Source organism: Haliaeetus albicilla, chromosome 19, assembly GCF_947461875.1.
Source record: "Haliaeetus albicilla chromosome 19, bHalAlb1.1, whole genome shotgun sequence".
Lineage (NCBI taxonomy): Eukaryota > Metazoa > Chordata > Aves > Accipitriformes > Accipitridae > Haliaeetus > Haliaeetus albicilla.
Genome location: NC_091501.1, coordinates 2,823,251 through 2,836,224, shown reverse-complemented (window position 1 = coordinate 2,836,224; position 12,974 = coordinate 2,823,251). Strand labels below are relative to the sequence as shown.

The following is a 12,974-nucleotide window of genomic DNA, read 5'->3' as shown; positions in this document are numbered from 1 at the left end:
GGTCAGTGGGAATCTTTCTGCTTCTTGAGACTGAGCTGCTTTCCTCTGCCCTGTGTGTCGCAGGGAGATGTCTAGTGCAACCCAGCCATCTGCCTGAAGATCACAAATGAAGTGGAAGATTTCACTCTCCCCTTGCTCTACATTTTGACTGTGTGGCTCAATGACATCTAGCGGGGCCCTTCCCCCTCTCTGGTATGTGTGCCAAGGTTGGCAGTACTGGGTTTTGAACCACAAAATCTCAGTGGTTCTTCAGTTTCCCAGCTTTTGGCAAATCTTTTACCAGATGCTTAGCTTTGCCTTGATTTTCCCACAGAGGAGAAACTGAGAACTTCTTCCCCACGACAAGATACTTTGTCTTTCTGGGGTATGCCCTGTTACATCACCTATCAAAAATCTGTCCAAGAATGTCTTCTGATATTCTCCCTCCTTTTAGTTGAGATCTGTTCTCATGCTGCAGGCAAAGCAGTGGGAATTTTGTGGAGACTGAGGCAATGTTTTCAAAACCTGGAGACTGCAAAAACCTATTTTGAGGCATAACAGATGCTACTGGACATATGGAACAGCAGAGGGGACTTGCACCAGGACTATAAATGTTCTGCAGATCTTTATGTCCCTGACTCAGTGGGTGGGTTTCCTATGGGAACTGGAAACTGGGAAGGGGAGAAGTGGATATGAATGCAAATCACTAAAGTTCATGACTCCCCTGTGGAAAATTTGCTACAGGCAAAGGGGAATAGCATATCTTCGGTGGGATAGGTCTCATGGTGTCCAAAAAGTAGCCTAAAACCCAGCCCTGATGTAGGATGAGGGTCACATTGACCTGTGGCTAACTTGAGAGTGGGGCTATTACAGCTCTATATAAATTTGAGAATCCCAGGGCAGCATGTAAACTCTTTAGTGGTATATTGACTATCTGCAATACTTTTGTCCTAAAGTAGTTTTGGACTCTGTGAAAACAGTCTGGTCAATGGTTCTCCAAAAGTAATCCAACAGTCCCTTGTTTCTCACATGCTGTCTTTGTCCCCTGCATTCCTTTTCCTTCCCTACTGCTGCCTAGCAGTCAGGTTGCACTATTTCACACTTCACTTGCCAGCAAACCTTTTGTTCCCCTGCAAACTTCCCCAAATTCCAAAGCAGCCCTTCTTCTGCCAGCACTGCTGTCCTTTCGCACTAATGACCACTGCATGAGCAATGGTAATTGCTATTACCTGCAGGGGCTTTTCTTGTTCCTCCCATCTCTACTGGTCCCAGCTCGTAACTGCGTGCTACATGACTGTTCTCTCTCCTCCTCCCAGCACTCTTCCAGCAGAGCTGCTGAGTGATGCACATGTACACACAGACTTTACACACTATTTTGAATGCAGGTACGTTGATCACAGACCGCATGAAGCACAAGGAGCTGGAGAAAGATTAGCTCACCTGCATGGCATGGGGCCTTTCTCTTCCTGCTCCAATATGACTGGCTCAGCTGGCAGTCAAGCTGGGCTCTGTTGGCTACAAGTGAACTGTCTTCCTCCTACCCCAAAGTCCAGTGTAGGGAGTTTTCTTTGCCCAGTTCACTGTTGGCTTAATGGCAAAATGTCAAAAGCATTACTTGTCCTCCCCTCCCCACTTCTATAGAGAAGAGAGAGGAGACAGTTTCTTCTCTGGTGCCTCATGCCACAGTGTGTTCATTAACTAAATGACTGCACAGGTTTAATCCCAGACACATGTTCCCAGCCTGCTAGAGTGGTGACATTGTCTGTGCCAACACACAGTGATCCCTGCTCCCACTGCCACTCCACAAGGCAACAATTCCTTAAGAGCAGCTCCGCAGTGTTAGCGATGCATCATATCCCATGTACCCAGCTGACTCATCAGGCTGCAAGGTATGTACAGAGCACTGCAGTGTGTGTACCTTTCTGCAGGTTTGCAACTGCAGGCTTGCTGGCTGCTGAACCAAGAAACTCTCAGTTTACCCCCTGCTCTGTTTTCCTCAACTCTTGTTCAGCCCCATCACCTATCTACTCAGTGGCTGCCCAGTTTTTCCTGCCCACAGTCTGTCTGTGCAATTGTCCCTGTGATTTAACTGGGTACGCAGCAGGGCTATACAGAATTACACTGTCACACTGCCCTGTGTAAACTCTTGCTTGCTCTTGTCTTTCTGTTTCTGTGCATGTGTTTTATATTGTGGTTTAACCCCAGCCAGCAACTAAGCACCACATAGCTGCTTGCTCACATCCCCACCACCACCCTGTGGGATGGGGGAGAGAATCGGGGGAAAAAAAAGTAAAACTCGTGGGTTGAAATAAAGACAGTTTAATAGGCCAGAAAGGAAGAAAATAACAATAATAACAAACAAAAACAATAATAATAAAAGAACTGGAACATACAAAACAAGTGGTGCACAATGCAATTGCTCACCACTCACTGACTGATGCCCAGTTAGTTCCCAAGCAGTGATCCCCCCAGGCCAACTCCCCCCAGTTTATATACTGGGCATGATGTCACATGGTATGGAATACCCCTTTGGCCAGTGTGGGTCAGCTGCCCTGGCTGTGTCCCCTCCCAGCTTCTTGTGCCCCTCCAGCCTTCTTGCTGGATGGGCATGAGAAGCTGAAAAATCCGTGACTTGTTCTAAACACTACTTAGCAGCAACTGAAAACATCAGTGTGTTATCAACATTATTCTCATACTAAATCCAAAACATAACACTATACTAGCTACTAGAAAGAAAATTAACTCTATCCCAGCCAAAACCAGGACATATATATAGTTATCATCAAAGCAGGAGGAACAGCCATTGGATTATTTAAGTTTATTTCTCCTCTGTCCTATTGCTTAATTTTAATGGACCTTAACAAGGGCATGCTAGTTGCATCTCAGAACTATGTCTGGTGATGGTGTGCAAATCAGGCCTGTACGTAGCCCACACCCTGGACTCATCATAGCATTTCAGTTGGTAATTCACCTCGGACTGACTGCTTCCTAAAGAGGATTTTCACTTACTATGGGGAACACCCTGGCCTGGGGGGGGTTTCAATAAATTTTGTGCTGTATGTTGCAGAAAAGAAGGCTCTGGGAATGGGAGTGGTGTACCTTGACCTCTCCTTACTCATAGTACGCCTCTTTAGGTTTACCAACTAACCCTTCATACCATGGCCCTGGGGTGAGCAAGACTTGAAGCACTGGATGGAGGCTGGTGTTGATGGAAGAAGGTACGCTCTGAATACCATCCCTGACCCATGAGCAGCAATGGCATGTGGGGAAGGTGTCAAGAACAAGAGGTGGACCTAAAAAGGAGCAAGAGGCTGAGGGGCTGTGAGGGGAGGAAAGGGAGACAGGGTGAACCCTTGATAGAAAAAGGAAGAAAACTGAGGCAGGACAGATTTCTTGGAGGGGGAGATAAGGGGCTATAAGCTGCCACCCAACTACTGCATTCATATCGGAGAGCCACAGCCCTCACCCTAATGCTCTACTAGAGCTGCGGCTACTACAGATAGGGTCCTGCATCCCTTGCACACCAGAGTGCAGGGCAGAGCTCTCAGATTTGCCATGGTTTGACTTGGAGCCAGAGGTAGGAGGGCAACAGTCCCACAGCCCAGAGCTGTGTTGCACTTTGTGATGCTTCAGCTCAGGTCAGTGTTAGTCTGAGCATCTTTGATGCACACCACTGCTCAGTGAAGACTGGTCCAAGGGCTGGGCACTAATTTGGGCCAAAGTCTGCTCCTTATAGGCAGGCAAAAATAATTTTTCATCCTTTCCCTGTTCTTGGTCACTCTAGTGCTGGCCAGCTCCTGGTATAAATTCAAGGAGATCCAGAGTTATTTGAATTTACACCCTGCAGCAGCTGAATTGTTCCTGTGCTTAAATTAGCTGGAGGTCAGCAATCTTGAAAGCTTTATCCATGTTACGCTCTCTTCCCCTCCTCCCCTTTGCACTCCTCCACGGAATGAGCAAAGTACACACTTATACTGTCTTTGTGAAGGAAATCCTGGGTTATTTGGGGGAAGGGTGACGCTGCCTTTATGTCCTGTAATGATAAAAGGAAGTAAGTTGTAAGTAAAAGAAGAGGGAAGGACGAGAAGAAAAGGAAAGAGCAAAACATAATGTATCTTTTTATACACCTGCTTCCCCCAGTAAAACCCCACCTCAGAAGGCACAAAGATCCAGCTGCAAGAAAATAAAGTATCTGCAAGGCACCACGGTGTCTCTGCAGTGCTGCATTGCCCTGGCAAGGAAGAGCCAGAAAGTTGCTTAGGTGAAAGAAGGCATTGGGCCACATTCAGGTGAAACATCAGCCTTTCCTTTCCATTCCTAATATGCTCGAGCTGCTGGCAAGCACAGCTGTGCTTAAGGGGGAGTGGGAAAAGCAGAGCCGCTGGAGAGAGAACTCGTTCGGGTTGTGTCCGTGCCAAGGAGTGCATTTGAACAGAGTACCATGGGGCATGAGTTGCCGAGGTCCAAGCTGGGGCCGGCAGGATCGAGTGGCAGAGGCAGGGTTAGATTCGGTACAGCAGGATTGGTACATCGGCCTCAGCGGGTGATATGTGCCTGGGGCAGAGGTAAAACTCCGCATGGAGCTAAGTTAAAATCTGAGCGCTCTGTTGCCCAGACACAAACAGGGATGGTGGGAGCACAAGGGAAGGATGCAGGGGTTCTGTCTGGCATGGTTTGTGCTGCTAGGGCAGCACGGAGCAGGGCGGGGAAGTTTGCTGAGTCAGCAACTCTGCCGAGCTGGAAGAAAAATTATTCCTGCCCCCTGCCAGCACTTCATGCAAATCCAGGATACAGTTCCCAGAAGTGTCCCTACATATGTTAGCAAGAAGGCAACTGTCTGCACATTTTGCGGTAAGAACAGTGTGGCAACTGATGCAGCACTGAGCTGTGAGCCCTGGGTAATGGATCTCCTGAAGGGAAAGCTGTGGAGTGCCGTGCTGACGGGCTTAATCTGCTGACTGCCAGGGAGCAGGTTGTTCTTCCCGACTCTGAGGAATCTTGCAGGCAAGACCCAGGACTGGAAGCAGGCACACTACCAGCTGCAGGGCTGGGGTCATGTAGTACAGTGCAGCCCCCTTCATTACAGCATCCTCATTGCAGGGACAGCGGGCTGGGAAAACTACAGTTCCCAGCACCCTTTTGTACATGTCCCTGGAAACTACAGTTCCCAGAACCTTTTAATGAGCCAGAGAGGATATCTATGGGAATAAATGCCAAGGATTCTTGCATAATACCCTGCACCTCCGAAATGCTGGCCAGCCTTTGGTTAGTGAAAATGGGAATAGGGGAAAAGCCAGGGAGCGTCAGTGCTGTGGAGCTGTAGTTTTACACCCACCCCCCCCCCCCCAATAGCCGCAGCAATATCCTCCGGCCCAGAGCATCCTTCCTCCCCTCAGGATTCCCTTGGTGGTCACAGGGAGGACCCTGGCCCCCAGGAAACACGGCTGCTGTGGAGGCAGAGGCAGATAAACTACAGATCCCGGCATTCTCCTGCAGGCAGCACCTGCGGCAATCCCTGCACGCTGGGAGGCGGGGGGGGGGGGAGGATGAGGATGAGGATGGAGGGCAGGGAGGAGATGCAGGGTGCCGTGGGGCTACGCTGCACCTGGGACATCCCGTCACCCGCTGGCACCCACGCCAAGTGGGTGAGGCTCAACGTGGGGGGCACAGTCTTCCTCACCACCAGGCAGACCCTGTGTCGGGAGCAGAAATCTTTCCTGTGTCGCTTGTGCCAGGGCGAGGAGCTGCAGTCGGACCGGGTAAGGCAGCTGGGTTGCCTCCCGTACCGTGCCCCACCGAGGATGGGGAGGGCTGGAGGGATGCAGGGATGAAGCCAGAACCTGACGGCTGCAGGAGTAACTGAATGAAAAATGCATGCTCTTTCCCTCCCCTCTCCCGGGAAGAATTTTCCCTTGCCAGATCCCACCTTGCTGTGTTGTAGCCTGGCATCAGTCTTCCTGAGCTGGGGAAAAGAGATGCCGTCTCCCCTCCACCGGTCCTCTCCCCACATCCCCTGGGTCTGCCTCCCAGCTGGATCTGCCTGACTCAGTCTTGTCCCCTAAAAGGGGCTCTCTGCCCTCTCACACCAGGCCTGTACGCAGAGTTGCAGAAGGAGACCGAGGCCTATTTTTTTGGCTTGCTCAGCTGGGTTGGTCCATGCTGAGGTGGGCACGCTGAGCTTACCAATACAGGATTAAAACCCAAGCTGGGCTGACTTGGCTAAGGACCCTCAGGGGCCCATGGTTTCCGAGGAGTCTTAGAAATAGCGGACATTTTTGCTTAGGTTTGTATTTTCTTATAGTCTGGAGCATTTGAGGGTTGGTTATAAGTTTCCCATGGGGTTTTTCTCCTTGTGGTCTATCTCTGTTGCTAGGATGAGACTGGTGCATACCTAATAGACCGGGACCCCACTTACTTTGGACCCATCCTGAATTTCCTCCGTCATGGGAAGCTGGTCCTGGATAAAGATATGGCTGCAGAGGGTGAGTGTTGGAGCTCAGAAACTTCCCACTTATCTCTCATTCTCCTTCTGGAGGTTGATGTGGGGGAATTTGAGAGGGCTATCCCTGCAGCTTTTGGAAAGCATACCAATTTTTCCTTTACTAAAGGGGTTCAGAGTAGGTGAGGCAGGCATCCTACAGGTCTTGTGGCTCCGCGACTGTTCGTTCAGCAGAGATGTCACCAAGACAGAAGTAGGCAAGATCTCTCAGCCTCAATAAACCATTTTTTACTTGTTCCTGATCCACTTTCAACCAGGGTCTGTGACTGAGTTTTCTGTTAATGACTGAGTGTTTCTAATTAGGAATGAAAACCCAGAAGACCAAACAAAACCAAGCTCATCTCTTCTACTGACCGTACTAAAGACCATCATTAATCAGTGATATGCAATGTATGCTACTAGTGCTCTGATGGGTTGTGGACTGCAGCAATTCCAGTGGAGCAAGCCAGACAAACCAATCCCTCATTTGAGGTTGACAGGGGATCCAACAGGATAACTCAGTAACATCATGGTGCTACCAGCCAGCAGTCCCCAATGTCTCGTTATTTTTTGGATGCTAGAGTCTGACAAGGAACCAATTCCAAAGACAGGCTGTGCTGTCCAGCCCTTGCCAAGCACAATTTCTGCATGTTCATTAGTCTTCTTGCCTCTCTCTCTTACATATTTTTACCTAATGCAAGGAAAGTTTTCTTCAGAATCATCTTATGAGTTACAATTCCAAAAATATATCTAAGTAATGGTAAAGAATTGTAATAAACACAATTCTGAGGTGTCTCCTACTTGACATTTCTTGTAATCCTGAGGTTCAGAGTTCATCCAGACAGAGTGCATCCACAGGCTTTAACGTCAAATCTGAAGCATAAGTAGGAGTCCTGTTCATAGCTTAACGCTGACTTTTGTTCCTGTGGCAGACACTCAAGCTGGCATAAAACTAACCCTTTAGACGATTCACAGCTGAATGAGGGACTTGGAAGAGGTCTGAGTGTGTCATGTAGTGAAGGATTAATCTCCCCACCTGCACTGTCTGGGTGCTGCCCTGGGGACATGGGAGTGTTGGCTCCTAGCCGCTTTTCCCTCGCTGACTCTCCGGGAACCCACCTCCCTTTCCCTGAGGACCTGTTAGCAAACAAGTGAGTCTCAGGAGAGGTGATGGATGCAGACACCATAGAGAAAAAAACCAAAACACTTCTCCATTTACCTGTTTTGAGGTGAAGCAGAGGGGAGAGAGCCAAAGATCATCTGAAGTCATATGGGGCTGCAAGGTGGGTGCAACTCCAACTGGCCCAGGAAGAAAGTTGGGATTTTCCAGGGTCTTCTGGTGACAAGGTCAGAACAAGTTGTGGTTCTCTGCCTTAAGTAGAGGGCCTGAACAAGGTCATAATTAGTAGTTATTGAGAGAGGCTGGAGCCTACATTTATTCTCCTTGGCCAGTTAGCTGGGAAAGGTATTAGCAGTCCTCGGCACAAGCCTTCACTGGCAGTGCCTGTTTCTGTAGTAGCGGGCAGCATAAGGAAACTGGGGTGAGCTTTAGAAATGCAATGCAGAGAGCCAGGGTTCAATTCTCTGCAGTAAGAGTTTCAAGCAACAGAAACCTGTTAAAAAGTGAGGCTGCGGTGTCATTTCTCCCTATGGACTTTGGGAAGCTCAGAACTGATCTTTTGCAAGCCAAAACCCAAAGATGGGCTGTTAACTTTCTGTCTTTGTGGTCCTTCTGTCTGTCTTTCTCAGGGGTCCTAGAAGAAGCTGAGTTCTATAACATTGGTCCTTTAATCCGAATAATCAAGGATCGACTGGAGGAGAAGGACTACACAGTAACTCAGGTATGGAGAGAAATGGCAAGGAAAGATAGAGTGGGGTGGGTGAAGGAGGGAATGTGGGAAGGGAGAGGTGAGTCTAGGGAGAGTAGACTTGGGAGAAGCAGCAAGGAATGGAAAGAAGCAACTAATCAAGAGTTTATGTGCTAATGTCTACATAGCAAAATCTTGCAGGGGACAGGCTACCACCATTTTAGTTACAATAAACAAGTTACAGGCTTGCTTTGCATCCCCAGAAGTAATGCTAGGTGTAGCCCCTGAAACCAAATCAGCTCCTCTGGCTTTTGGAAGAAGGCAGCTGGTTGCTGTGGGATATGGAAGAATGTTTGTGAGGAGAACAAAGGTGTCATGGAGAGGAGGGCTCTGGTGTGGGGAGTCCTGGGGGTGTAATCACAAGGAAGAGCATGGGGATACCTATAGAGAAACCTGGAGGGAAGAGGTGAAGAGGTGTCTGTGGAAGAGTTAAATGCAGACAGTGAGGCACAAGGGATCAATCCTGTGGCACAGTCACACCTTGTCTTGGCAATAACCTTTTAAAACCTGTCTTCTGGGAGCGTTGGCTGATAATCTCACTTTTCGTCATGTCTGCCTCAGGTTGTAAGCCTCCAGCAACACAGTTACTTTGTGCTGGCAAAACCCCATCAACATTTGTGGCATTTGCACAAATGACTTTGTAACGACAAATGCAACTCCCCACTGAAAAAGCCCAATATCTTCTGAGGACAATGCAGGCAGCACTCAGCTCAGTCTCGCCTCTCCAGAAGAGATACCATTGTGCTTGCTCCCCGTGAAAGCATAGCAGAAAGTTGGGTTGTGGTTTTCACTCCCCTTTAACCTGGGACATGGGGAAGAGGACAGGTCTGCCAAGGAGGGGTACTACCACTTCATTCTGCAGGAGGGCGACAGTCTTTAGCATCTGACCGTTGTCAACACGCCGTGCAATTTTGCTGTCAGGTGCCTCCTAAGCACGTCTACCGCGTGCTACAGTGCCAGGAAGAGGAGCTCACTCAGATGGTGTCCACTATGTCGGATGGATGGCGCTTTGAGCAGGTATGGAGAAGGTAGAGGAGGGTGGGGAGTTGTCTTTTGGGGGAGAAGATCATGGATATCATACAGTCCCTGGGCAAGGCACCTTGCCTCTCAGAGAATATCGGGTCAGTCACTGATGGTGCTGTCACACTGTCTCTCTCTTGCCTCTTCTCTAGAGGTTTAGAGGACATTGTCTGAGGCTAAGCTGTTTTGCATCCTGGCTGATCTGTGGTGCCTCCTCAGCTTGACGCCTTTCTGTTGAGGGTATGGATTGGACTCCATGCTGCGTGATGGGGCCTTCTGCCTTGCTCCCCAGGTGGAGTGGATGTTTGCAATAACATGTGCTTGTGATTCTTGCTGTCGCCTTTTCTAGCTTGTGAACATTGGCTCATCCTATAACTACGGGAATGAGGATCAGACAGAGTTCCTGTGCGTGGTCTCCAAAGAGCTTTACAGCTCCCCCAATGGCCTGAGCTCTGAGCCCAGCCACAAAGCCAAGGTGAGACCAACTTTGCTATGGCCCTGCTCCCGTTGCCTATGAGATCCTTCACTCTTGTTTGCTCCTTCTTTCTTTCCTCTCTCCACTGTGACTGTGGGTCATCTCGGTGGTGAAATACAGGGGCTTGTCCTGGTGTTCAGCACCGTGGCATATACCCATTGCCCGAATGGAGGAGTGTGTGTGTTGAGAGTGTGTGGCAAATGGCTTTAGCAAGTGATCCTGGCACTTCTCATGCTACTCTAACATCCCCCTCGTGCCTCCTCATGACCATGCTGTGTGCATCACTCTGCCTCTAGGCTGTGATTTCCCTGAAGGTTTTGCAGCGTTCTCTTTCCTTTTGCTGAGTCCCAGCCTAAAGGGGCAGGAGATCACCTTCTCCCCTTTTGAGGGAAGGACAGAAAAGCGTGGCAGTGCCTGACATCCCGTAGACACGTAGGATACAGGAAGGAGCACTAGCAACTGATGGCAGTTGTTGGCAGTGTGATCACAGCACTTGTAAGTGGATTAGGTAGCCCTGGACGTGATGCTCCAGAGGAAGACAAGTCTCTTTGCTCCCTGACCTAGAGCTGTCTTGGCCATGGGGGAAGGTCCCTTTTTATTCCAGTGTCATGACCATTGCTTTATTCCTTTGTGTGTCAGAAAGAACTGCCATGGCTCATCTTGCAAGTATCTCCACTGTTTCTTCCCTTTGTCCTGCATGCTGGGCCACAGAGCACAGAGGAGGACCTGGAAGAGGAGGAGCAGGAGGTGGAGGAGGAGGCAGAGGCAGAAGCAGAAGCAGAGGAGAAAGGTGCAGCAAATCCTTGAGGAAAATGATAAAAATACCCCCCCAAGCATAGACCCGTCCACCTTTCTGGTGAGAGCTCACAGCTAGCTGCAGGGAAGGACTAGGGCAGATATGGGGTTTCGGGGCAGTACTCTCCAGGAGCAGGAGTCTCTCTGGAGATAAAGCTGACGGGGGAGAGCTGTTACCGTGGCTGCTGCTTTGTATTTTAAACTGTTTGGTTTATTTACGGTTATATTTTTATTTGCAGACTGTCCGTCTATTCGGGATTGCACTAAACTCTTCCTTCCTCCGGACCCTCCCTCCTGCTCCCCTCCGTGTCCATCCCAGCACTGTCCCCTACCTCCCACTCTGCCCCACTCCCCAGCCTCCAGCATCCTTCCCTCTGCTCTCTTTCAACCCCCAGGGCTCAGAGTGGTCCCTGCCGGGGCCCCTGTCTCTCTCTGCTCCTCACTTTTCCTCCTCTGCAGGTATGTTACCTGTCCGCACTCTCAGCTCCCGCCAGCCTGAGCTCTGCATGAGTGACTCACTTCCCTCTTGTGGGTATGGCCCTGGTTTGTAGAGCTTGGGGAGGGGAAGGAGGGAGGGGAGGTTGACTCATCCCTAAGGTAGCTTTTCCAATTCTCATCCTATGTGTGCCTTTACCTGCCAAGCAGGCCCTACGGCTCCAGACCAGAGGCTCTGGCAGCAGAAAGGAGAGCACAGCTGGCAGAAATGAAGAGGGGTGGAAATGAATGCAAAGCAGGCAGGGGTGGCACGGGGAAGCGGGGGAAGTCTGCCATGTGGCTGCCTGACATGCATGCCAGATCGCTTCTCCAGACTGCTGTCCGCAGCTCCTTTGCCTGCCAGCCTGAGAGCAGTTTGCAGAAGGCAGCCTGTTATTTTCCCCTCCCCGCTCTCGCTTCCCTGGGCTTTTCCCCCACCGCCTCTGCCAGGGCGAGAGCGCAGTGGGAGAGGGTGGCGAAGGCAAAGCAGAAGCGGCTGGTCCCTGCTCCAGATGTTCTCACAGCTGTGTGCGAATTGAGCCTCTGTGCTCTGCCTCCTGGCGTGCATGGGGCTGGGTACAGAAAGGTTTAGAAGGAGCATCCTCTCTTGTACTGGAAAACGGTGGGGGTCTTGTTAAACTGGAGGTGCTCAGTGCCACTCTCCGTCCTGGTGGAGGGATCTTGTTAGCTGGCTGACATTTGTCTCTCCCTCTGTTCGAGAGCCTCCTTGTCCATGGTTGTGGGACCTGAGTGTTATTCTCTTAAAAGTCAGTGTATGTTAATCGTGCAGCCTTTTTCTTCCTTTTTCTCTGTTCTCCCACCCTCACTCCTCATCTCTTTTCTTTTTCTTCCATTCTCATTTCCTCTGTCATTTCCCTCTTCCTGTTTCTCACTCTCCCTTCCATGCTCAATCGCTTTTTATTCCTGCCGTTGATTTGCTTTCTCTCCTTCTCTCTCCTTCTCTAGCTGTTGCAAGCCAGAGGTCTGAGGATGTGATCCCGACACTCCACTCCGGCCTTTTCATTTCTTGTTTATATCTTTATTTTTGTACTGCAGTGTACGGCAGCCCCCTGCCTCACAGTGACACTTCACGCTTCACACGCAGCCATTCTTTTTTACAAACTCACCTGGGAGGCCTGAACCTCCAGCCCTGGAGAAGGGTAGATGATCCATGGAGCCCCTGGGCTGTTCGAGGGGCTGGAGCCCATGGCCCCCTCCCATGCCTAGCAGCCTGGCTTTCCTTAATGTCACAGTGGCCCCTGCTGGGGACATCAGCGATCAGCCACTGCAGCCTGCGGTCCCTTCTGAACACCCTGGATGCGACTGGGACCCCGAGTCAGTGGTGGCAGCTGAGGAAGGACCAGTCCTTGCCCTTTGGCTGTTGCAGGCAGCTGGTCTGGGCTTGTGGCCAGAGGGCAAGTGCAGAGCCACAGCCCTTTTCTGGGCCACCTGCACTGCTCCTGGGGTGTCCCTGCGCTGGGTATCATGCTCCTTGGTGCCTCCTTCCCTTGTCCCCCAAAGCAGCCCTGTGTTGGCAGGGTGAGGAGGAGACAGGCGTGCTGCCCGCGTACCGGGAACACGCTGGCACCCGATGTCGTGACAGGTAGCACCAGGAGATCCCGGTCTCGGGGAGCGGGGCGTTTGCTTCACTGCTATGTCCGAGGACACCAGGTTGTAACTCCTGAATAAAGTTCACAGTCTGTTCCTCCTTGCCGCCTCTCATTTCAAGTGGCAAAAATTTGGTGCTGGTAGAAGGGGATGGGAGCTGGAGAAGAGGAGTTTGGATTCATCGCCTGGAGCCATCAGAAGCTGCTTGTGCTGCTCCTGTCTTCTGGGGGCTGGAGGGACTTCCCGCTGCATCTGGGCTGCATCCCCGCTGCATCTG

General features: G+C 50.6%; 1 protein-coding gene across 7 annotated transcripts; it reads left to right on the top strand.

Annotated features, from left to right (window-relative positions):
• The first annotated feature begins 4,645 nt into the window (after window positions 1-4,645).
• Window positions 4,646-12,797, top strand: KCTD17 (potassium channel tetramerization domain containing 17). Of its 7 annotated transcripts, none has more exons than XM_069807307.1 (7): window positions 4,646-5,738; window positions 6,353-6,461; window positions 8,207-8,298; window positions 9,247-9,342; window positions 9,695-9,820; window positions 10,935-11,147; window positions 12,056-12,797. In XM_069807307.1, exons 1-6 carry the CDS (start codon window positions 5,526-5,528, stop codon window positions 11,112-11,114), a joined length of 816 nt encoding a protein of 271 aa, XP_069663408.1. In that variant the 5' UTR covers window positions 4,646-5,525; the 3' UTR covers window positions 11,115-11,147; window positions 12,056-12,797. The 7 variants fall into 7 exon arrangements, with proteins under 7 accessions (XP_069663408.1, XP_069663412.1, XP_069663411.1 ...); XM_069807311.1 differs by lacking the exon at window positions 10,935-11,147 and adding an exon at window positions 10,460-10,676 and having other exon boundaries at window positions 12,146-12,797; XM_069807310.1 differs by lacking the exon at window positions 12,056-12,797 and adding an exon at window positions 10,460-10,676 and having other exon boundaries at window positions 10,935-11,046.
• The last annotated feature ends 177 nt before the right edge of the window (window positions 12,798-12,974 follow it).